Source organism: Euphorbia lathyris, chromosome 2, assembly GCF_963576675.1.
Source record: "Euphorbia lathyris chromosome 2, ddEupLath1.1, whole genome shotgun sequence".
Lineage (NCBI taxonomy): Eukaryota > Viridiplantae > Streptophyta > Magnoliopsida > Malpighiales > Euphorbiaceae > Euphorbia > Euphorbia lathyris.
In genome coordinates this window covers 133,573,194-133,598,969 of record NC_088911.1, presented here as the reverse complement: position 1 = coordinate 133,598,969, position 25,776 = coordinate 133,573,194, and the positions used below count along the sequence as shown (strand labels likewise).

Sequence of the window (25,776 nt, the reverse complement as noted above, 5' to 3'; positions counted from 1 at the left end):
AAAAAGTCTTCTAATTAAAAAGCCTCTATGTAGATAGAGGCTTGTGAAATGAGTATGTATACTGGAAAATTTATGTGCTTTTAAAATAAGAGAAAGTAAAGAGTGGTTTAGAGATAATATGCTATACATAGAATGATGTATAAATTTAGTAATTAAGCTAATTTCAGGTACATAATTGAACTTTAAACTTAATTAATAACTGAATTTGTGCCTAAACTTTTGCAATTTAGTGGGAATATTTGATGACATCTGTGCTTGGATTTAGTTTGGAAAATAATTAGTTATGTTTGTGGTACATACATCATATGAGAATCATTCAGTAAATCTGATTAACTGCATCAGTAAATAATTAACATTCTATAATTAGTTTTGTTTTTCTTTTTCCGAAAATAATTTTAATTTTTAATCCTTTCTTAAGATATTCCCGTGCAATTCAAAAACTAATCACAATAGCATAATTCCAGGGACATGTTTAGTTCCCAAAATGGAATATATAGATAAGTAATGAAATAACTATTCTTATTCCAAAGCATTCAAAAAAAGGAATGATACATATTTTTTGGGATTAAGTACCAGAAAGCCAGAATTACATATCAGATTTCGTCACTGAAGTTAAATCCGTGAACAATTTCTGACAAGAGTGAAATTACTAACGGAAATTACACATTAAGAGTATTTTTTTATGTGATTTCTGTTATTTTTTTTCACCGGAGTTAGGGTTATGGAGCCTATCTCTCCACTTCTGAATAGGTCATACTATTGTTGAAATGGCTAGAGGTGGAAATTGGTGTATCATGTCATAGTTGTGTTACCCTTTTGTATAGATTTCATACAATTATATATGTATTGGAAGTACGGAAAAAAAACAGAAAAAAGGGAAAAAAGGAATAAAAAAATCGGAAAAACATGAGAAAAAACGAAGAAATGAAGAAGCTGAAAAAAACACTAAAAGGGGAAAATAAATAAAAACACTATATAACCAAAGTGTGTATAAAACCCTAATATTACATCATTATAATATTATCCTCTATTTCCCTCTTATAAGTTAAGTAGGGGTAGAACAAATGCTCAACTTGGAATACAATATCTTGAAACTGTCTTTGGACAATAATGGTGAAGATATCAACTACTTAATTCAATGTGTTGATATATTTCACATGAAGAAGCCCTTTATAAAAACGACCCCGAACAAAGAAAAACTCTATTTTAATATGTTTGCTTGGGTTATGAAATACTGGCTTAAAAGTCAAATAAGTAACCGAACAAGTTATCACAAAGCAATCGTGGAGGTTGAGTAGGAAGCTCTTTGAGAACAATTGTAGCCAGCCAATCTCGGAAGGACGAGATTTGGCTTATGTGGAAGAACGTGCAACCGACCGTTGATTTTTGGAGCTCCAAGAGAAGCAGGATCAACTCAAATATATAACATAACTATTGGTGGATGTTCAATCATCCGTATTCGCATCTTAGTCAGCATCAGTGAAACCATGAAGAAATAAAGGTGAATGCCGATGAAAAAATATACCATGCTGCCGAGTTAGTTGAAGGTAAACAAAAAGATGACCAATGTGCCTCGACACCCAAAAAATAGCTCAAGCGACCTAGATTATGCTTTTTCACGTGGGTGGCGCAAGCTTTAGGTTGAGAGTGACTCTTCTTATGTTGTGCATCTGTTTCGTTCTCGATTGATGGTTCCGTGGACTATGAGCGTGGATTGGCAGAACTGTTTGGATCATATGTTACAGATGGAAGTAGTTTTTTCTCATGTGTTCAGGGAAGGTAATCAAGTTGCGGATAACACTACAAGAAAAATGAGCATTAGTAAGTAAAATTTAATAAGGGTGTAAAAAACACTTATTAAAAGTATATTCTTCACACATATAATAAGGATAAATTCTATTACTATATTATTAATAAGCAAATCACTTTTTTATTAATTTTGACTAAAATTTCTCATTATTAATTCATTCTAATTAAAATATTTTAATTTAAATTTTTTAATAAAATTAAAACCCCTTAATAATTGTATTTGAAAAATGTAAATACTTAAAAATTATAATAATAACAAATAAATCGTTTAGTAAAAGTTTTGATAGTAAAAATAAAGTCTTTAATAATTATATTAAAAAATATAAATAATTATAAATTTTAATAATAACCAATAAATCCATTATTAATTTTGTTTGGTAGAAAAACAGTAAATCTCTTATTTAGAATAGTAACTAATAAACCACTTACTAAAAGTTTTCGACCTTACCGCCAAACCCAAATTATGGGCCTGTTTGGTTCAGCTGTTAGCTAATAGCTGTTGCGGTTGCTGTTAGCTGTTTGCGGTTGCAGTAAGCTGTTAGCTGTTGCTGTTAGCTGTTTGTTATTAGCTGTTTAATTACTATTGTTTGGTAAAATTATATTGAACTGTTGCTGTTCGGATTTAAAATATCTAAAATGGACATGTTTTAAATTAATCAACGATGAAATTATTAAAGGAAAAATGTGAAAAATGCACATAACCTTTACAACTAGAAATAATTTTACTCTTGATGTCTAAAATGGTTCAATTTTACCCATAACGCTAGCAGTTAAGAGCAATTTTACCTCTAACATTGGCAAGTTAGGTCGATTTCAGATATTATTAGAAAACATCGATATTTTATTTCTTATTATACACCAATTGCACACACCAATAGTTTTAAAAAAAATATTTCATAACTTTTTGTGATTTAATAATAAAATTGAAAATTAATATTTATAAATTCGATGAAATATCAGAAATTTTTTGTCCAACTTGTACAAAAAATAATCTTGTTTTTAGGTAAATATGTTGTAGAAATATAAATAATGTTAAAGGATAAACATATTTTGTGGAAATAAGAAGAATAATTCTATCAATAACAACTAACTGGGTTATATAAACCTAACCAAACGCTATATTTCCTGCGGTTTGAAGTGAAACGCTAAACGCTCATCCGAAAAGCTGAAACAAACAGCCTCTAGGTTTCCTCCTCAAATTCCATTTCCCACCCTCACTTTTGGCTCCTCAAATTTCATTTCCTGAACTCAAAATTGGAAATCCTTTCCTTCTCAATTTTGGTTTCTCGCGAATGCGCATAATTTCAGACAAAAATTCTAATTGAAATCGTTTCACTCTGAAATCCTCAACTGCTGCTCAATGGTTCACCTGCTCTAGTGCGACTACCACTCAACGCAGCACCATATCAGCTCCCATGTCCATTACTTGAAGCTGGAGAAGTAGGTATTTCTTGAAACCCTTTCACCTGCTCATCTCTTGGTCAAATTTTTTGTTTACTTCCTCTCCTCAAGGGTTTCCCTTGCTCTTGGTTTGCTTGATGAACTTAGGGTTTTCAGTTATAGTCAAATTAATTTTAGTCATCAACTTGTTTAATTTGTTCAAATTTATTTGCTAAGTCTGTTTGAAATTGATAATTGTTAGGAGGATGAAGGAATCTAAAAATGATTTCTAGGGTTTCCCTTGCTCTCACTTTTATCTCATCTAACTTCAAATTGTTGGTTTTAACTTCCTAATAATGATTTATATGCTTATGCTCTTGCTGAAATTATTCACTTTATTTTCTATGGGTTCAGATTTTTGGTTGTAGCAAATGGAATAGCTTTTGCATATCTTTGCTGCAAGTGGTCCGTGGTGTTCTCTGTATGCTTAGATGAAGTGTGATCTTTAGCAAGTCCTTAGCTTGGTTATTTTCTCCGGATATCAGATCTGCTTTTCAATTCCTCTTTGTTTGGTTCGTGCCATTTTTTTTGCTCTGGGTGTATATTTAGTTTGTCCAAATCTAGTTGTGTATGTCACATGCTTAGTAGGAGCAATTCCTTTTACTCTAGATGAGTGGATGTTGCTATTCCTTACTGCTTTTCAGTAGTATCATATATCTTCACCTAGCTGGCTAGCTATTTCGGCCAACTAGAATCGTTCTGCTGGACCTGGAAACTTCATGTCTAATGAACAGAGCCTTGGATTGGCTAGCTATATCTTCACTTACAATTGTGTTTATTACTTATCAGTAGGTAGCACTTTTAGGCTTGAAAGCTTGTTAAGTAACTAATGGAGAAGTATGTTTTTCAGATAGAGCTTTACAATAGCATGGTAGAGAAGGAAGGCATATATGGTGAACAAGAAGCCATTAAAGCATATAGAGCTGCCTGGGTGGAGTGATCCTGCTTCTGAAGTAAATGATCATAATGATGTTTCTTCCGCTCTAATAGAAAGGGTAATAATTAGAATATACTATTACCATCTCAGCTTGAACATTACCTTAGCTTTAAGCTTCCATTTGTTATTGTTCAATTGGCAAAAATGGGTTGCATGAAGGAAAATAAATTAGCTCTTGAGAGATGTGGTGCGTAATTTAATTTGTTATGACTTCATTTTTCACATTTGACTGAACATTATGTGATACAGTCAATTGCATGACTACTTGATATATTCTATTTGGCCTACTGAAATTTCTGCCTTATATGTACTTATGAGTTCATTTTGAGGTTCATTCAAGAATTGGTAGTCTATCCCTAATTAACCATCGATGCAAATGAATCATTCTTGGTCTCTCTTTGCCCCCTGCTCTAAATCCCTAATTCGTCTGCAAGCTGCTCTCAATCCCTAATTCACATGCGCTTGCTCGTCTGATCCTCGAGGTAGGGCTATGTTCTGCACTTGCTCACCTCATCCCTATGTTTGGCTGTTCTACATCTTTCACTCTAAGGGTCTTGGTGAAAATGGAATTCGTCTGCTCCAAATCCCTAATTCTTCTGGTAGTCTATCCCTAATTCACCATCGATGCAAATGAATCATCCTTGGTCTCTCTTCGCCCTCTGCTCTGAATCCCTAATTCGTCTTCAATGTGCTCTGAATCCCTAATTCGTCTACAAGGTGCTCTCAATCCCTAATTCACCTGCGCTTGCTCGTCTGATCCTCGAGGTAGGGCTATGTTCTGCACTTGCTCACCTCATCTCTCATATGTTTGGCTGTTCTACATCTTTCCCTTGTAGAGTTATTATTATTCTTGGAGTGTCATATTCTGAAGTTTTTTTCATAAATGAACAGGTTTCAGGACCAATTGTCCACACTAGAAAGAAGTCTGCTAGTTGTTTTGGAGCACCATTGGAGGTAGAATGTCGATGAGAACAAAGTTTGAGAGTGCCATCAATGTATTATTCTATACATATGGGAGTTGTGCTGCTTGTGCTACTTGGCAATATAGAGACAACAATGTTAGGTAATGTGTTAAGGGCTTGGTAGCCTTTATTGGTGCTTTAGTTATTGACCTTATCTGTATGCTAATTCATGGTAAAAGACAGAGAGGTCTTTATGTTTTCATTGATGGTTCAGTGTCTTGTGCTCTATTATATTAGTTTCTATTATGCTCAATTCATCTTTTGAATGTTTCATTGTGCTCTATTATATTCCTCTCTATAATGTCTCCTCCTCTAGCAGTCAAAATCCTTGATAATGTTCCCACTCTCGAAGTTATTGATCTGTTCTCCGGAAGCTTAGTCAGTGGCTCCGGTTATGATTTATTATTAGGTTTAATTTTTTCATGTTTGTTCTATCTGCTTTAGAAGTTAGGCAGATAAGTCTTATATAGCATTATTAGTTGGCTTTGATTGAAGTTGTTAACTATCTCTAGTTTGATTAGAGCTGTTATTTGATTGTATAATTAATGTTGTCTGTTACCTGCCAGAGGATTAACACTCCAATGAAGGAAGTTTTTATGCACTTTATAGTTTGGAGAATTTCTTCCTTATGCAATTTTGGTTGTTCAATTAGAACGTGTCTACAACAACATGGTGTCACACTTTGTATAAGCTAGTTTAGAAGGAAGTAAACATCTTCTCTGCTTGTATATGGTTGTTAGTAAGTTAATATCCTGTAGATCTTAAAATTTTTGTATTGCTACAACATTATCTATCAGTATCCTTGCTGATGTTGCAACTAGTCTCAAGTCGTCTGGGTAAGTTCGTGTTAGTAGTTTCTTCAAAATAAGATCCCAATTGCTTCTTCTTATCTTTGAATTGGCCCCTTATGTTTGCATTTTTACTTTTGCAGCATTAGCCAGTTGTATATAGTTCTAGTCGAGAAAGACTTATGGATTTCTACAGAGGATTCTATTACAAGTGCACGGCTAATGGGCTGGAAACAGAACAGACACGTGTTTAAGTTGCCTAAGATTGACGGTATTCTTTGCTAAGTCTATATTTCCATCACTATTTATTATTGGGATTCTTTAGCTAATGATTGACTGTATTCTTTGTTCAGATTTATGTTTTCTTTCCTGAAGAACTGAAGGTTGATGTGAAGACAATGAAGACTTATATGAATCATATGAAGTCAGAGAATGTTTTTGTTTGTGACTAGAGAGTTGAGAATATCATCTTTGTGGCTCAAATGGAGCGTGAAAGCAGGCCAAGTCCTTGGGTATCACCCTTGCCACAAGTATGTATGTATCTTCACTTTAATTAGTACACTTCCTAAATAGTAGATTGTTCTATTCTTAGATTAATATAGAAATCTGAATAGTCAGCAACTGGTTCATCTTGAACTTAATACTTTGTTTATATATGCATGTTAAATTGAGACATGTAGCATGAATTCAATATATATGACGAATTGCTTGCTCTGGAAATTTAATTATCATGACTGAAATTGCTTGCTCTTCTTATATTTATCGAATATATCATGACTGAAATTGCTTGCTCTGGAAATTTAATTATATTAAACATTTCTGTTTTTGCATCTTGTGAGGCCCCCACACCCTATTCTCTAGCGGCTCCTTACCTGGTGGGTTTAGACCTTGTGTATGCAGATGAATATACTTAGGCCTCTTTGTATGCGTCTACCGATGCGCCTTTTGATGTTGAGGGATCTTAGTCCTACGGGCATTTAGACCTGTCTTTAGTTAGCTTATATCTCAATCTCAGGTGATTCTTAGCCTCTGGGTAATGAAGCCACAACCCAAGAAAAACTGCTTTTTTAGTAGCTACGGATAAACAGTTAATATGACGTAAATAGCTGATGCTTGGTAATAAGAAAATAAGAAAACAAAAGGAAAACAACTTAGCAAACAAATGCTCAAATTGATATTTAATCAGCTATTTACAGAGTTTATTTTAAGATAGGTAAATAGCTGATGCTTGGCATGCTGCTAAATGATGGCTGTCCTATTATAAACTGTTTTTTTCCAACCTATATGCAGTATCTTGTTGATTTAGAGGAGAACAGGAACATACGCCCCAGACCGGAGATTGCTGTGTTTATGAAGGTCATCGTCTAAATTTTACAGCTCTATGCCTACTTCTTTAATGTTATCCTGATTTAGTATTTTCTATAATTGCAATGAACAAACTTCTTTTGCTGGTAACAAAGTTGTAAGTGGTTTATTCAATTTTACATAAATTTATTGATGCTAATTTTGTTTATGCACTGCAAATTTTTCCTCAGGTTTCTCTGAAATTTGTCTACTTAGCTGTAGGAGCTGAAGCAAAACCAACTTGGAAATCAGCATCCGTAGAGAAGTACCAGCTTGGTTTCCTTCTCTCTTCTTTGGCTTTCAACCTTACTGACTTGCTTGTCTTCACGCCCATGACTATCGAGGTAAACATCTTGCAATTGTGAGCCTATACCCTGATGCAAATTTACTTGTGGTTGCACCTACCTTTTGCTTGTCCTGGTTGTTGAGAAAATTGGGGAAAGAGGGAGAAAATTAGTTATTAATTGGGGAAAGAGGGTGGAAGAGCTATGACCAAGTGTTTCTCAATGCTAACCAGACATTTTAGATCCACTCTTTGGACTCTGGAGTAAAATAGCAAGACATAGTAATCTATGTGTTCTTTGCCAGTTCAAAATGCATACTGGTCAGGGAGAGGATTATACAAACAGTTGGTTTCTTCTACTTAACATTTCAAATATATTTGGGTACAAATGCATGTTTACCGTGAAAGAATAAGGATCATCTTCTTCTGTTGGTTATGACATTAATTTTATGTCTTTATAGTGTGAACGAAAAACAGGACCAATTCTGTTTAAAGAACTGTAGTAGTTCTGTAACAGAAGACCAATTCTATTTACAGAACAGGACTTGAATTCGTCATAGCCTTGTTAGCTATCAACTAACCCTTTACCTAGGACTATGTAATTATGGATCGAATTCAAGAATGAGATTAGCTGCTACAAGAGCTATTAGCTCTTCTAAAGTTGAGGGTAATGGGATGACTTATTAGTAGTTACGGTTTGCTAACTTAGGTGAACTATGTGAACCGAGGGCAGAGCTTGCGAACCCAGATAGGTAAGACTTTCAAATTCAAAAGCATAACATAATAGGTAAAGATGTTAGTAATTTACGTCAGACTAAAGGGTTGCTAAGCAGCCAGAAGAAAGCCTAAAGCTGGTACCTAAGAGAAGAGGCAGGAAAGTAACCAATGAGTATTAAAAGAGAAGTAAATCCTATTAAGGATAAATTAGACGTCTATATTAGAATTAGACGTCTATATTAGACCTTCTCTTTTGCAGCTTTCTCACTGGCTGGATCTCTCTCTCTCAATCACTCTGTTCCATTCTCTTTGATCCTTCCAAGGTAATCTAGAGCCCCCTAGTATAATCCTTTTATTACTCCCTTTTCAGCTAGATAAAAGCATCTTTTGGTTTGAAACCTTATGCATGGCCTTTACTGTGTCTGGTAAGTTGAAACCAGAGGAAGCTCTTCAAGCAACACTATCTTTTCTGACTCATGAGGTTGTAGCTACTGTTGGTGTTACATCTTTACCATCAGAAGAATCTTCTGAAAGGAGGAGGAAATTGGAGTACGTTGATATGCAGGAAGAGCTTATCAAGGTTATTATTATTTTAATTTCTGTTCTTGGAGACATGATATCCTCCTTAACTGCTCTCTTAATGATACGAGAATACAATGTGATGAGTTTTCAAGGTTGTTTTGGTCTAAGTTAGATATTTTTGTTTTCAATATGATGAATCCCAAGCACTTGCTAGAGCGAGAACATTAGATATAAAAAGGGGTTGTTTTGTAGAACCAAAAAGAGAAGAAATAAAGAGATAAAGAGGCTTTTTTTATTATGCAATTTTAGAAATAATAGTTTGTGGCTATGTAATTTGGTACAATGTTATAGGCTTTGTTGATTATGTGACCTATAGCCCTGTTACATAACTAGATTGTGGCTATGTAATTTGGTACAATGTTATAGGCTTTGGAAATAAAAATTGAAATTGCTGAAGCTTGCCTTTATAGCATGTTTGTACTAGTAATGAATGTTGCTGCTTGTTTAAAGCTCTTAGCTTTGGGTGGAGTTTTCTTGTATTTTTTCTTAGTTGATGTAGACTTGACACTGTCATTTTTTTTATAGTCAAGTTGATCTATAAAGCTTTTCTATTTTTTTCTAAATTTTGTTCTTTTACATTACCTAGTGGACAATATTTGCTAAGCTTTAAACCACATCTGAAATTCTACTTTGTTCTTTAAGACATACTGTTTTAATGCACGCTCAAGAAACTCCTATTTTTTTCTAAATTGTGTGCAGATTGCATGTTTAGATGCAAAGTGGCCATGCCTCTGATGTCCTCAAGAAACTCCTGAAATTCTACTTCTAATTTAAACCTCACAATGAATGTTGCAGAACATTAACTTATGGACTTTTACACTCTGCTCCCTTTCTTACCATTATCCTATAACATGACCAAGAGATCTTTACCGACCCATCTGCTTTGCCTCCCCTCGTTCTTCAAGAATCAGAAAGATTTTTCCTAAGTTTTTGTTATGCTTCTTCGTTTACCATAGTCAGAGTCAGATTGAAGTTGCTAGGCTTACAACCTAATCATGATGCATTGCAGGTGCATCATTGGGTGAAGGCACCGGTGCCACGATGTCAGAGGATGAGGATGATCAGGAAGATTGTGATGCCAACTTGTATGATGGAAGTATGGACAAGCTAGATTGCATGGGATTTGGCCCACTTGTTCCCACTGAAAGTGAGAGGTCATTGATGGAGCATGTAAGGAAAGAATTGGAGCATGAAGTGAAACAGGTAAGATTCAAGATTTTTTTTTTTAAAAATGGTATTGTTACAGTGTGGCTAAACTGCGTTTTGCATTTAGGATTACAACGAGAAGATTGTGGATATTAGGGAGGAAATTCTAAGAAAGAGAAGAGCTGGAAAATTGCCAGGAGATACCACCTCTCTCTTAAAAGTTTGGTGGCAATCGCATTCCATGTGGCCATATCCAGCTGTTAGTATGATTTTTTGTTCAGTAGTTGATCAAACTTTTTGTTCAGGAAGGAGGAAATCTTTTCTTTTGTTCAGTCATGAATTTTTCCTTTTCTTTTAGGAGGAAGACAAAACAAAATTGGTGCCGGAAACAGGCTTGCAGTTAAAGCAGATAAATAATTGGTTCATAAACCAAAGAAATTATGCCTTTTCTTTTCTGATTTTTTCATTTTTGGGTTTGTTTTTGCCATTTTTCTCAATGGTATGAACTTCTATTTTGGTTGCGTCCACAGACGGACCAAGTCCGTTCATATGTATGCCATATAGTTGCCACCACTATCAGTAGCTTTCCGATTAGCCAATATAATTTGGAAGAAGATTTTGGTCAATATCACTATATACGTATGTTATTTGTCATATTGCTGATTTGCGTTTATTTACCTTATTATTTGCTTTAGAGTGACATACCAATTATTATTTGATGTTATCATAGCTCCATTCAATCCAAATTTTTATTTATTTTATTATTGGAAATTTTAGTTCAAATAATAAATATCATTAATTAGAGTAAATATTATGATTTAATATGGGAATTTTTAATTATTATAAATAGTTTTTAATAATGGGATTTTTATTTATTATAAATAATTTTAATAACGAAAATTTTAATTATTAAAAATAATTTTTAATAAGAGAAATTTTCTTTATTATCTAGACTCTTATAAAAAAATATTTCCCTTATTAAAACTATTTAGTAAGGAAGCATTTATTAAGGGGTCGAAAAGGGGGAATTTCCCTTATTAAAAGCTTCTAATAAGGAAAATTTGACTTTTAATAAGGCTTTTCACTCTTATTAAAACCCATTTTTTCTGTAGTGTAAGCTGGCTAATTTTGATAGAGTTAGTTCGGATTTTTGTTGGTGGGATGGAATTCCAGATTTTTGTTCTTTTCTCCTTCGCGATAATTATTATCTCTAACATTAGGTAGGGATTCTTTCCGTTTTGTTTAGTTGTTGTTTTCTGGATGATCTGTTGTTAATTTTTTGCTTTTGCTTTTAATAATATTGGGTATCATCCACCCTTTATTCAAAAAATTTTACATATTTAAACCTATTACACAACACACTAAAAATCTAGGCTATTTCATTTACAAATTTCTTACAATATCTTTCATATATATATAACAAATTATCATTTTCTTTCTTTTCTGGTAAAGAATAGATGATAGGAAGATGATGATTTCAGGCCCATGATGAGGAGATAGAAGATAGATTATAGGAGAAACCAAATATGACAGTTGTCAAATTTGACAGAAATAAAGTCTCTTATTAGCTTTCTCAGTTAACAAGTGGCTAATTGGCTGGTCTGTTAAAGGATAAGGATTGTCTGTTAAAGGATAAGGATTGATTTGTTGATTTTAAGAGAACGGATACCCAATTGATTTTTTATGTATAGTTTAAGGGTCCAATTGGACTTTGTGACATGAACTTTATTATTAATCAAACAAGGGTTTTTTAAATAAACATCACAACAAATGATAATCATATTTTGGTTTTAATCAAATGAATAATTTTTATTTGTATTATATTAAATAAGTTCATTTTTATTTCTATAGAAATGTCATAAAGCAAAAGGTAACCACTATCTTTTAACCTTCTTAAAAATAATTAGTTATTGATAACTTTCCTAATATCTATTTGCATAGAACAATAGATGAAGATTTATATATGGCTTCTCTTGAAGGGTATTCTAAGGAAAAACATCATCCGTTTGCAAATTGACCAAATCCTTATATGGATTAAAGCAAGTAGAAAAATAGTGGAATAAAACCTTTACAGAGAAGTGAATTCAAATTGGTTTTGTTAAATCAATTCATGACTACTATCTGTTCCAAATCAGAATACAAAGTTAACATATTTTCTTGCCTTGATTATATATGTATATGATGTAATAATAAAGAAAGTGTTATGGGAGAAGCCAAGTTTTTCCTGCCCGTTGAATTTGCAAGGTCATATTGAGGTTTTTTAATTTCTTAGTCCAAATGCATAAGAGATTTGGTTAAAGATATAGGATTGGACGATTTAACTATATAGTAAAACTTTTATAAATTAATAACGCTGTGACCACGAAATTTTATTAATTTATAAAAATATTAATTTATCTAATATAAAATTAGTGATCTGGCCCAAGTCTGGACCAGAAGAAATTTTATTTTAAAGAGGTTATTAATTTATCTGATCAGATCGTCGCAGGGTTCTTTTGGAATGGTGGTTCGGGATTGCAATGGTTTGGTTTCAATGTGTGGTGGAGGTCCAATTGGCTCTACTATTTCTGCATTACACGCGGAATTAATAGCAATTCTCTTGTCTTTACGCGTGGTTCGGGATTGCGGGTATCAAACCATTTTGGTTGCTTGGGACTCAGGTTCAGCTATCAATTTAATTAAAGGAGCTCAAATTTTGCCAAATTCGCTGGGTCTAATCCTAGGGGATATTATAGAAGTTGCTCGTGCATTTTCCTCAATCGAGTTCGTATATGAGAAGCGTCAAGCGAATGTTGTCGCTCATAATTTAGCTGTTTGGGCACGGACTTTCTCTCATATGGAAATTCTTATAGAAGATTATCCTTCTTTTGTTTCTTCTTGTATTCAGAATGATGGTATGTTTATTTCTTAGTAATACAAGTTTTCGGTTTATCAAAAAAAAAAAAATTATCTGAGTATTAATTTATGAAGGTTTTACTATAGTTCATTTAATGTTTTTCCTTGAAGCATACGATTTGATGTTGTTCCAGATGCTTATAAGGAACCAGAACAGTTCACAAGATTGGTTGGACACTTATTGTAGGATTTAGTAGACATGGCATATATATATAAATTATTAAAAGAAACTAAAATTAGTAAGAGTATCAGATTTTTCCTTTACTAGAATTGCATTAATGAATTAGTTATAATAATTGACAATATGGGTATGAAGGAAAGTAACTATAAAAGAAGGTTTATTTAACGGCATGGTGCTGGAAATTGAGGTCCATCATATGCAATCTTAACATTAGTACAAATAGAAGTGAAAGGTAATGGCTTTATCCCAATGTACTTCAAATTGATTTGTGATAATCTAACTCCTTTACATGGAACCGCCTTGCTGCATTGTATATCTACTCCTGTTTCAGTTCTTGTTGTTCCTTGTATGTTTATGAATTGCGCATTGCTGATTTGTACCTTTGATGGCTGCATCACGAAAAACCCCAAATTAAGCTGACAGGTAAGACTCAATCGGAAAATAATAGTATTTATAGTAAGTTTGATACAATTTTGTATGCAAATGTCTTTTCAACCAACACTCATGCACGAGAGTTGCCAAGATTCGACTAAAAAGCTCTGATATCATGTTAAAGAACGGTTGAACCAAAAAGCTTAAACCCATAGTTAAGACAGAGTAATACCTTTTATTATAATCTATGAAACATCTTGGACTTACAACGTGTATGACACAAACTTATTTGAAATTTTAATAATAAATTGTGTTATTTAGAATCCGAACCTTTGACCTTTAGGTTAGAGTGGCTTTAATGCCTGTCTAGTAACAGATTAATTTGAAAAGTTAAACTAATAGCTAAGACCAAATAATAGTCCTTTTTTTTTTTAATTATTATCTCTAGATAATGCACCTTAAACTTGAATGTCCCTTCGGCTTTAAACAGTATGACACATGTTTATCTTATCGTGTGTTGAAATTCCATATGGTTTGAACCATCGGCCACTTGTCTAAGAGGTTATGTTACAATGTCAATAAACCAATTCAGCTAAAAGTTTAAAGTGAAGCTAAGGTCCAAGATTAGATTTATATTATTATTTGGACCATACCATGTCATGGAATCCGAGAACATTATCTATTATATTTAGGACTCAACATTTATTATCTAATTGAGTCGTCACTATTAGATTAGTATCATAAGGTGGAGAAATTAAGTAATTAAATAATTATAACTTTCTCCACTCTAGGATTCGAATCTAATAGCGAGTCATTGATTAAAATTCATTTGGTCAGTCACTGATATGATGAACATTAACTCTAAGCGAAAATTTAATGTGTGGAAAACAAAGACTAACCGATCCTGATTTCTTCCCGTAGGTTTGATCGATGAGAATTGGATTTGAAACATTGGTCATTTTGATGTTTCTGAAAGTTATGTTCTGTGCAACACTTGGAAGTGACCCTGCATAAGTCTTAATACGAGCTCCATTATCTGTATCCTTCATTGTGCAATCTTCTATCAGAACATTTTGCAACAGCTTCTCGTCGTCATACTTTCCAAGACTTCCGATACTGTTTTTCACAACGACAACAACTTAATTAAACTACACACAACCAAAAAATCCAAAGAGAGAACAAGAGGTTTGAATATATATATATACCTGAGTCCGTGACCAGGACCACACACTATTTTTCTAACAACAACATCTGAACTTCCATGGATGACACCAACACAGTCATCACCTGTAGCAACGACACTATCGAAAACTTTGACGTTAGTAGATTGACTGATATGGAATCCGTCGGTATTTGGACTGTCTTCAGGGGCTATTAAGTGCATATTTGTAGCAGTAGCATCGACACAGTTAACAATGCTGACGTGAAATCCCATAGGATTAATCGAAGTTAGACCACTGATATGTATTCTTTGACAACCTATGAATTTAAGACTCTGCACCAACACAACAAAAATATGTTAGTCTTAGAAATTGCATACATTTTTTTTGGGACTAGACAACAAAAACGGATATTTGTCAAATATTTCGTCACTGATGCTAAATCCGCTGCAAATTCTAAACATATTGAATTTACTGACAGAATTTGTACGTTGAAAATCGGATATTTCTGTCAGTAATTCTAACTTTTATGCTTCTCCCTGTGTCGGAGGTCAATGGACTTTCCGTGACCCCCTGTCCCTCCATCGCTAGAAAGAATAACTACTAATTTAGTAGAAATTTGATTTGTTTACACAAGTAATCTCCCGATAATTGGTGTGTATATTCTTTTAATTGGTTGAGTGCAATGGGTCGGGCTCAAGGAGCAGGGGGGTCATGGAGGGTCCGTCAATCCCCTCGCTCCGGAAAGAAAATGAATAAAGAATTATAATTACCGATGAACAGTTTCGTCGTAACTATTTTGTCGTTAATGATATATTCATAATTGAAACCATTCGTAGAATCAACGACGAACATATTCATCGCTAAACTTTTGATAAATTTTCGACCATTGACACTTTCGAGTATTTGGTTGGGGCTCCACCATTGGATACCAGAATCCACCCTGGGAGGCATAGTTCCAGACTACCCACTCTGCTCAGGAATAGGGTCTCGGGTTACACCGACAGACCCTTTTCTCGAGCTCTGTCAGTAAAAGTGGCCTTTTACTATTGGCTTAGTGCAATGTGTAAAATGTACATGTTATATTATTACTTACAATTGGGAACATTGAACCTCCTTTTTCCTTATATTTCCAAACATTAGGGCCTTGACCATCGATAGTTCCGGTTCCAAAAACATTCAAACCAACAATTTTCTCAAATGAAAGCCAAAAATCTTCACTGTAGCTACTGATATCGGATCCCGCCTTAATAATTCCTTGAATTTCCACTGCAATCGGAGCTTTGCACGGTCCTTGAAATACCGTTTCAGTGGCATGGAATTCACCCTTTGGAAATACTAGCCTTGCCTTTCCATTGAAATCGCATGCTGCCCTCCATGCCTTGATGAAATTCTGAAAAAAAAAATTCACAACTACTTTAATTACAATACAATAGAAAATATTGTGGAGTTCGTAGCCGAAGGAGGGGTGGAAACGGTCAATTATACCCCGACCACCCGCATCCACTAAGGAAAAAGTGATTCTAGAGGGTGTTTGGTTACTTTTTTGGTTAGACAACTCTGTTCGCCTTTTATAGCTAAAAAACTATTTGAAAAATTAGTTTTTTCCAACGGCAAAAATCAACAACAAAGAGCATGTGAACCACACGGGTCCAGAAGCCCTCTGCCTAGGAAGAGGTTTGGTGGTCCCAGACCATATGTAGTGGCATGTGACCGCTCAGATGCTGCCACATCGATACAGATGCTGACATGGCAACATCTTAATAGTCCGAGACCATATTAGAAATACTTCATACAACAAAATCATTCCGCATACATTTCTCCAAATCCATATTTTTCCTAACACACCCTAAATCTTACATACTTACCAATGCATTATCGGTCTTTGGACCGGCTTTTACACCGAAATCGAGCACATTGAATACTTTCTCAGGACCGCCTGGAACAACTGGTGCAGGTAGAAGACGGGGTTGGGGTGCGGGTTTTCCTTTGGGTTTCTTTGGATTCTTTGGATTCTTTTGATGCTTTTTCTTGTTCTTCTTTTCACAGGAAACAAGTGTTGATAAGCATAAGAATAAAATGAAACATGCCACAATTTTCTTTGAACAGATCATTGCCCTTGAATCTAACTTTTATTTATTTTTTCTAATTAGTAAATTAGAAATAATAATATTAACCGATACGAGGCTACAATCTAGCTAGTAATGATAATAATAATTAAGCCTCGATTAGGTATCGAGGCTTGCTAGATGTAAGTTATTTAGTTGGGATTATGAATTTTGTTTTGCTTTGTCTTTCTTTTTATACACAGATTTGTGAGAAATTTGTGGTTATTTTTAGTTTGATTCTTTGATCCGTATATATTTCTGGTTACTTATTCTTTTGTAAGATGCAACGGTTTCTATTATTAGTGTTACTTCTCCTTACATTACGGAGTAGTTTCTTTTTAATTTTTATTTATTTATGAAGTTTAATTTTTTTTATTAATTTGTGATGTAGAAAATGATGGAATTTAGGGGTAGTAATTCGATCATAATTGCGTATGTCATTTATATGTTATATATATATATATATATATATGATATGTTTAAATACAATAAAAACTATGATTTTTTCCCTAAAAAAAAAAAAAATACAATAAAAACTATATACTTATATATGATATGTTTAAATACGATAAAAACTATAATTGTATTTGAGTTATCTTTATATATTATATATTATCAAGTCAAAAATTGGCACCACTAAAATAAATAGTTAAAATAGGAATGACTTGTTCGATGTTGGTCTTCTTTTGCATGGTGTTAATCTAGTCTTTTTTTTTCTTTTCTCCTTTTCCCTTTGATGGTTCTACTTATAAGGAAAAAAAAAAAAAAAGGGTAAATAGATTATTTGTTCTCTGAATTTGTTTAAAAAAACTTGATTGATCGTATGAACTTTCAAATATCTTGAGAACCACCTTAATTGCTTAAAATGTTCGGTAGTCTCTTCGATTTGCTTAAAATGTAGTAATCAACAAACTTGGTTGCAAAGAAGTAAGATTTGTGTGAAAAATGTATAATACGAGCCTTGAAAAAGTGAAAGGACGAAGATGAGAGTACGTGTTTCTAATATAATAGAGAGCCTTGTTTTGTAGTTGAGCAACTGAGAATTTCCTTTTTATATGTTTTAATCTATTTTGTGATTTATATAATGATATTTCAAAGTGCGTGCAACACACCTTTAGCTAAGTTTAATGAGAGCATCTTCAATCTTATAGTACATAACTCCTCAATAGACATGTCACATTAGCGACACATCACCATTGTAAGACCATTTAATCAGGGTCGGCTCTAAGGGTTAAAAAGTATGTAGACTTGGATTTATAACAAAATATAATACTAGGTTAAATGGTAAATGCATAATGGAGTTTTTGTGAGGGTGGGAGTTCGATCTTTGGAATTGTATATTTTAGTTCTCACTTTCTTTTATTCCCAATTTTTTTATTACTATATAAAGTTCTTTTTTTCTTTATTTTTCATATATGTTTTGTTTTTATTTTTATTTTTATTATTATATAATTTTAATAATTATTATTTTTAATCTTAATTTTTTCCTTCAACCAACATGTTATATATTCAATCTAAAATGATATATATATATATATTGATTTACTTGTTACAATATATTTCAGGACATAATTCAATTTTTGGAATTGTATCTTTTGGTTCTCATTTTCTTTTATTCCTCATTTTCTTCTTATTATTATATAAAGTTTGTTCCCCTTTATTTTTTATATATGTTTTGTTTTTATTTTTTTTTTAAAATAGTTTTGTTTTTATTTTTATTATTATGATTATTATTATTGTATAATTTTAATAATTACTTTTTTATAATATACATATTCAAACTAAAATCACTAATATATATTGATTTACTTGTTACAATATATTTTAGGACACAATTAATTTTCATTAATTTACTCGTGCTATTGAATTAATTACATAACATGCATCGATCAAATTTTTTATGATGAGTATTTTTACAAAATCAAAATGAAAATTATAATCGAGTAGGACAGCAATTTATAATAAGGCCCGAATATTTGTGGACCAGCGCAAAACGTTATGTACCACCGGAAACCATTTCTTATTCTTAAAAATAATATATGTATTTTTTGTGGGCTTATATAGATTGGGCTCGATATTTGAATTTTATGACGTGATTTAATAAAAATGATTGTTTCTTGTAACATAACATATTGAGTTAATTTCATAATAACCTGTCCTGATAAAAAAATTTATGCTACAAATTCAAAATGAAAATTATAATCTAGTAGGACAATAATTCATAAGAAGGCCCAAATGTTTATGGACCGACTCTGAGCATAGGTCAGGAGTGCAACCGCCTAGGGTCTGACCCAAAATAGGTCCAAATGTCGTTATAACACTCATCCATACCTAGAAAATGACCAAATAATATCATATTTTAGGTCTAAAATAGGCCCAAATTTCTATTATAAACTTTTAAGTACAATTTTATTTTATTAAGACTTTCTTTATCTCTTTTTTTCGACTAAGGCCCAATAAAAATGTCAGGACCGGCCATATCTAGGACCTCTAAAATACTGGAGCCGACCCTGCAAACTAGGGTTGCACATAACTAATCGGAAAATCGAAAAACCAATTTCCCAAATCAAAACTGAACCAAAAAATAGGTTAACCGTAAACGATGGACTAGTATACGGTTTTTCATTTAAAAATTCGATGGTTAACCGAAACTGAAAAATAAACCGATGATATATTGATACACATAAAACTAATATAAATATATGTAAAAATTTAATATTAATATATAAAAATACATATTTATATTAAATTTTTAAGTTAAAAATATTAAAATAACTTAAAAATTATTTGTTTTGGGGATTTTGTTAATTAAATTTGAAGTTCAATATTTTTATTTAATATTTAAATAATTATATATTTATTTTTAAGTGAATAATTATATATTTAAAGTGATATTTACTACGAAAAGTCACTAATGGTTAACCGACCGAAATATAGGTTAACCGACCGAATTAATAGGGTAACCGAAATATGGTTAACCAAATTTAATTGTTTGGTTAATGGTTTTTGTTAATAGACTGGTTAACCTACCATGTGCACCCCTAATACTAACTTTCTCCAATGGTTAAGCTCTACAACCACTGAATCACATTTTTCTTATTAATTTTTTGGGTAAATAATTATAAGGTCCTTATATTTTTACTTAACACGCTAGTAAGTCTATCATATTATTATAAGGTCCTTAAGTTTTATCTTAATCAATTCTTTAGTCATTCCATTTGTTTTTGTAAATGAAATTCCAAAATTACCCCTAGTTATATACATAAAAAAAATTATCTTTTAGTTTCAAATTTAATCTAATTAATTTTAATGAAGGTTTTGAACTACCTATACATTGAAATTAATATACTTAAAAAATGTACTATGAATTGTTTTAAATTGTAATTATTTTTTTCGTTATTTTTTAATATAATATCTTTAAACTAACATTAAATATTATTATAAATTTTTTAAAAATCGTATTTTTTTTCATTTGGTAAATTTTATTAGAATTGTAAAAACATTTTACAATGATAATCTTACTCCTATGTTAATAATTTTTGAAATATTTTTCATTCAGTTTTTTAGTCAATAAATTTTACATTATTAAATTAAAGTTCTATAATTATATAAAAATTAATAAATCAATTACTTTATATTGGAGAGATTGTGATTATGTCGGAAAAAAAGAGAAAAAAATATAAAATAGGAAAAACAGATGTTTTATTGTTAAAACATATAGTAAAGGGTAATTTTGGTATTTTAAAATTGATTTAATATAGCTTGACCATTGATCCAAGCATAAGTACTGAGGAGTTAACAAAAACAAAAACTGAAAACTATATAATTATTTTTAAAAACACAAGGACTAAATAGTGTGTTAGGTAAAAACACGGAGAGCTTATACTTATTTACCCTTATTTTTTATAATATATATTTCTTATGCATTAATTTGACTACACAGTTAATTTTCTAACAAGGCTCAAGACCCTCAGCCTTGACTGAGGTTCAAGGCTCAAGACCCTGAACCTTGACTAAGACTCACCTTTAACAATTATGCTAACGAGAGGATTGTTAAGAATTTAAGGAACCAAAGTTGTAATTTAGAATGGATTTGGTGTGTAATTTTTAATGCTAATAGTTTTCTAAAGGTAAAAAGAACAAAAAATGGAAAATAAATAAACTCTTTATTGCTTCTCTCCACTCATTCAATCAATACATAACATTTGATATTCTCTATATATAAGAGTTTCATCCGAAATTGATTAAGAAAAAACAAAAAACAACCATGCATTGACTTAACAAAAAAAAAACAAAGACTTTTGTACCCAAAATATGGGTAGTCTTTAATTTTTTCTGCTCATATCATGGACTTCATTAATAGTTGTTTTATTTATATTTTTGTAATTTCTAAATTAAGTTTATTTTATTTTTTAACATGCCATTTTAAACTTAATTTTCTGTGACTCCCAGTTGAGCTCTCAAATGACCGAATACATCATACTTCAACGGCTTTGTAAAAATGTCTGCAATTTGATCTTGAGTTTTCACGTATTTCAACTTCACCTCCTTTTGCTCAATGCACTCCCGAATAAAATGATACCTCGTATCAATGTGCTTACTTCGATCATGAAACACTAGATTTTTCGCTAATGCCAGTGCAGACTTGTTATCGATAAAAATCTCTGTTGGATCATTTTGACTCATCAGAAATTCTTTTAGCAATTTTCGGAGCCAAATTGCATGACAAACACATGAGGTTGCAGCAATATATTCAGCTTCACAGGTTGACAGCGTCACAATTGCCTGCTTCTTTGAACTCCAAGTAAATACAAAATCAGTTGTACTTTTTCGGTCATCCTTGTCACCAGCCCAATCACTGTCACAGTATCCAACTAATTTGAAATCGTCAGTTTTTGAATAAAATAATCCCAAATTAATTGTACCTTTCACGTAACGGAGAATTCTTTTTGCTGCATTCCAATGTGACACCGTCGGGGCTTCCATGTATCGACTTACTAAGCCAACTCCATAGAGAATGTCCGGTCTCGTACACGTCAAATATCTGAGACTTCCGACCAAGCTTCGGAATAATGTCGGATTGACTTTGTCTCCACCTTCATCTTTAGTCAACTTGATTCCACATTCGACTGGCGTGCTGACGGAATTACAATTTTTCATCTTGAACTTCTTTAAGATCTCCTTCGCAAAAACACTTTGTGAAATAAAAATTCTGTCGTCATTCTGCTTCACTTCAATGCCAAGATAATATGACATTAGACCAATGTCAGTCATCTCGAACTCACGAGCCATTGTCTTCTTGAACTCCTCAAACATCTTAGGATTGTTCCCTGTAAAAATGAGATCATCCACATACAAACAAACAAGTAACATATCTCCATTTTTCACCTTTGCATACAGGGCATATTCATGTGGGCATTTGACAAAACCATTTTCTTGAAAATATTTGTCAATGCGACTGTTCCAGGCTCGTGGTGCTTGCTTGAGACCGTAAAGTGCCTTTTTTAATTTTAGCACTTTATTTTCTTGATCTTTCACAACATACCCAAGTGGTTGCTGGATATAAATTTCCTCTTCCGGATATCTGTTGAGAAATGCGGATTTCACGTCCATTTGATGAATTCTCCACCCGTGTTGAGCAGCTACAGAAATTACCAGTCTGATACTCTCCATTCTGGCAACAGGAGCAAAAACTTCATTGTAGTCAATCCCGGGTCGTTGACTGAACCCTTTCGCCACCAATCTTGCTTTATACTGAACAATTTCACCGTTTGCATCTTTCTTTGCTTTAAACACCCATTTAACTCCAATGGGTTTTTGACCGGCCGAAAGTGATGTCAGCTCCCATGTTTTATTTTTCTCGATCGAATGAATCTCCTCTTTCATGGCTTGTCTCCATTTTTCATCCTTCATTGCTTCTTCTGGATCTGTTGGTTCATCATTAACAAAATGACAATAAAAAGTTAATTCATCATCGAGATTTCTTGTTACATCATAGAGATCTTTAATAGGTATGAATTTTTTTGGCTTTCCGGGCGGATGTTCATCTGAACTGTCTCCATCATTCGAGGATGAACTCGAACTGGATGAGCTTGCTGATGTCGAACTGGTTGTTGGTGTTGTGGCTGCGACTGTGGCTGGTTCTTCCTGATCATTGTCTTCATCCATGAAAGAAAAACTGTAGCTGTTTTCTTTTTCACCTGTCCAATCCCAAACTGCTTCTTCATCAATGGTGACATCTCTACTGACGACGATTTTCTGAGTCTGAGGATCAAACATTTTGTACCCTTTGGAATGTTCTGAATAACCCACAAACAAATATTTCTTGCTTTTATCATCTAGCTTCTTGTGTTCTTCATCCGGTACATGGACATGAGCAACACTGCCAAAAACACGCAAATGAGAAATACTGGGTTTTATTCCGCTCCATGCTTCTTGTGGAGTTTGATCCCAAACCTGACAGTTGGCGATCTGTTCAACAGGTAGACAGCACAGTCTACTGCTTCGGCCCATAACTCCTTCGGTAAATTTTTTCTTTTTAACATGCTCCTCACCATATTGAGCACCGTTCTGTTCTTTCTTTCTACTACGCCATTTTGCTGAGGTGATCTGGGGACTGAAAGGAAATGACGGATTCCATGCTGTTCACAAAATTGCTTGAAAGAGATGGACATGTATTCACCGCCTCTGTCTGATCTGAGTGCCTTAATAAAATGACCACTTTCTTTCTCCACTTGGACTTTGAATTTTTTAAATGTCTCAAATACTTCTGTTTTTTCCTTCAAAAAATACACCCAAGTTTTTCTACTATAATCATCAATGAAAAGTAGAAAATATTTATTTTTACCAAGAGACTATGGAGTGATCGGTCCACACACGTTTGTGTGAACTAGCTCAAGTGGTGCCTTTGCTCTTGACATGGACTCCTTTGGAAAACTGGTTCTGAATTGTTTCCCAACAAGACATCCTTGACACAGTTGATGAGGCTGGTCAATGTGAGGCAATCCGTTTACCATCTGCTTCAGTCCTCTAAAATTGAGATGTCCGTACCGTAAATGCCAAAGCCAGGGGGGACTTTGCACACAAGCTTTCAAACATTTGGCCACGTCTGTCTGAATGTTAATTGTGAACATTCTGTTTCTCGCCATGGGTACTCGTGCAATCAGCTCATTTTTCTCATTCAACAGGAGTAGTTTCCGGTCCACCATGTGAACTTCATAATTTTTCTCCAGTAACTGTCCCAAACTCAAAATATTGCTTTTCATGCTAGGAACATAATAAACATTATCAATAAACTGGTGAGCGCCGTTTTTGAGCCGAATATGAATTGTTCCTTTGCCTGTAATAGGAACCTTAGAGGAATATCCAAATACAACATTACCGCGAACAAATTCATAGAGCTCCACAAACATCTTCTTGTCACCACACATATGGTTGCTTGCCGCATTGTCAAGATACCATATATTATTTTCACGATTTTCTTCACCTTCGTAGGTAAGTAACACAGTGCCAGTTACTTCCTCATCTTGAATATTATTGGCAGTCTCTTCTACCTCCTTAGGCAGACTCCAACATTATACCGCGTAGTGACCATACTTGGAGCAATTATAACACTGAATATTGGACTTGTCACGTCCTTCATTCGGCCTCCAGTTTCCTCTTCCTTGACCGCGTCCTCGGCCTCTTCCTCTGCCTCTGGTGAATTGAGTGCTTCTGTCATTGTTGTTGTTGCCGTTTTCATTTCTGCCTTGATTTCTGCCACGTCCTCGTCCTATACCATTTCCTCCTCGACCTCTTTCCCGTCCTCTGCCGGACTGACTACTTTCGCCATTTTTAAACACAGCCTTTGTTGCTAAGACTTGTTCTGTGGAATCTTCTCTTCGTTTCTCAAACCGCTCCTCTCGTGCTTGTAGTGACCCTACAACTTCATCAACGGACATTTCGCTGATGTCCCTGGACTCCTCCATAGCTACCACTACGTAATCAAATTTTGGTAGTAGTGATCGCAGAATTTTTTCAACAATTCTGGACTCTTCAATTTTTTCTCCATACTGCCGCATCTAATTTACGACGGATTTTACTCGGGATGAGTAATCACTAATGGCTTCCGTCTCTTTCATCCTCATCATATCAAATTCTCCTCTCAGCATCTGCAAACAAACTTTTTTAACTTTCTCCTCCCCTTGAAGAGAAACTCGTAGGATTTCCCACGCTTGTTTGGCGGTGGTAGCTTCGGCTACTTTCTCGAACATTAATTCATCCAAACCTTGATGGATGAGAGTAAGCGCCTTTTGATCGCTTTTGCGATTTTTCTGCAGAGTATCTTTTTCTGCCTGTGTCAACGCTGCCTCATTACCTGGGACTACGTAGCCTCTTTCGACTATATCCAAGACATCTTGACATCCGAGTAACGCCTTCATTCGAATACACCAACTTGAATAATTGGTTTTGGTGAGCTGAGGGTATTGATAATGAAGTTTGAGACCGTCTGACATTTTTGTAGGGTTTGTTTTGTGGAAGACTGACTCTCGTAACGTGGCTCTGATACCACTTTGTTAAGAATTTAAGGAACCAAAGTTGTAATTTAGAATGGACTTGGTGTGTAATTTTCAAGGCTAATAGTTTTCTAAAGGTAAAAAGAACAAAAAATGGAAAATAAATAAACTCTTTATTGCTTCTCTTCACTCATTCACCCAATACATAACATTTGATACTCTCTATATATAAGAGTTTCATCCGAAATTGATTAAGAAAAAACAAAAAAAAAAAAAACAACCATACATTGACTTAACAAAAAAAACAAAGACTTTTGTACCCAAAATATGGGTAGTCTTTAATTTTTTCTGCTCATATCATGGACTTCATTAATAGTTGTTTTATTTATATTTTTGTAATTTCTAAATTAATTTTATTTTATTTTTTAACAAGGATATTGTAGTTAGTCCTAATTCTTCATAGAAACCTTAAAGAAAGCTTCATGCTTCTACGGGGTCCAAGTTCATGTAAGCTTAATAATATTTACTTGATGTGAATTTTGCTGAGAACTGCATCA

General features: G+C 33.4%; 2 protein-coding genes across 6 annotated transcripts; one reads left to right on the top strand and one right to left on the bottom strand.

Moving 5' to 3' along the window:
- The first annotated feature begins 2,979 nt into the window (after positions 1-2,979).
- On the top strand, positions 2,980-10,258 carry LOC136219996 (uncharacterized). Of its 5 annotated transcripts, XM_066007634.1 has the most exons (11): positions 2,980-3,253; positions 3,604-3,761; positions 4,100-4,244; positions 5,078-5,249; positions 6,080-6,207; positions 6,290-6,470; positions 7,227-7,292; positions 7,472-7,624; positions 8,651-8,860; positions 9,872-10,065; positions 10,136-10,258. In XM_066007634.1, the coding sequence occupies exons 6-10, from the start codon at positions 6,369-6,371 to the stop codon at positions 9,971-9,973; spliced, it is 633 nt and encodes a 210-aa protein (XP_065863706.1). In that variant the 5' UTR covers positions 2,980-3,253; positions 3,604-3,761; positions 4,100-4,244; positions 5,078-5,249; positions 6,080-6,207; positions 6,290-6,368; the 3' UTR covers positions 9,974-10,065; positions 10,136-10,258. The 5 variants fall into 5 exon arrangements, with proteins under 5 accessions (XP_065863706.1, XP_065863705.1, XP_065863708.1 ...); XM_066007633.1 differs by lacking the exon at positions 3,604-3,761 and having other exon boundaries at positions 2,980-3,249; XM_066007636.1 differs by lacking the exon at positions 3,604-3,761 and having other exon boundaries at positions 6,290-6,466.
- Positions 10,259-13,213: 2,955 nt separating this feature from the next.
- On the bottom strand, positions 13,214-16,870 carry LOC136216908 (exopolygalacturonase-like). Its single transcript, XM_066003455.1, has 5 exons — positions 16,485-16,870; positions 15,713-16,009; positions 14,662-14,951; positions 14,356-14,572; positions 13,214-13,473 (listed from the first exon to the last, which is right to left on the bottom strand). The coding sequence occupies exons 1-5, from the start codon at positions 16,728-16,730 to the stop codon at positions 13,246-13,248; spliced, it is 1,278 nt and encodes a 425-aa protein (XP_065859527.1). The 5' UTR covers positions 16,731-16,870; the 3' UTR covers positions 13,214-13,245.
- Between the last annotated feature and the right edge of the window lie 8,906 nt (positions 16,871-25,776).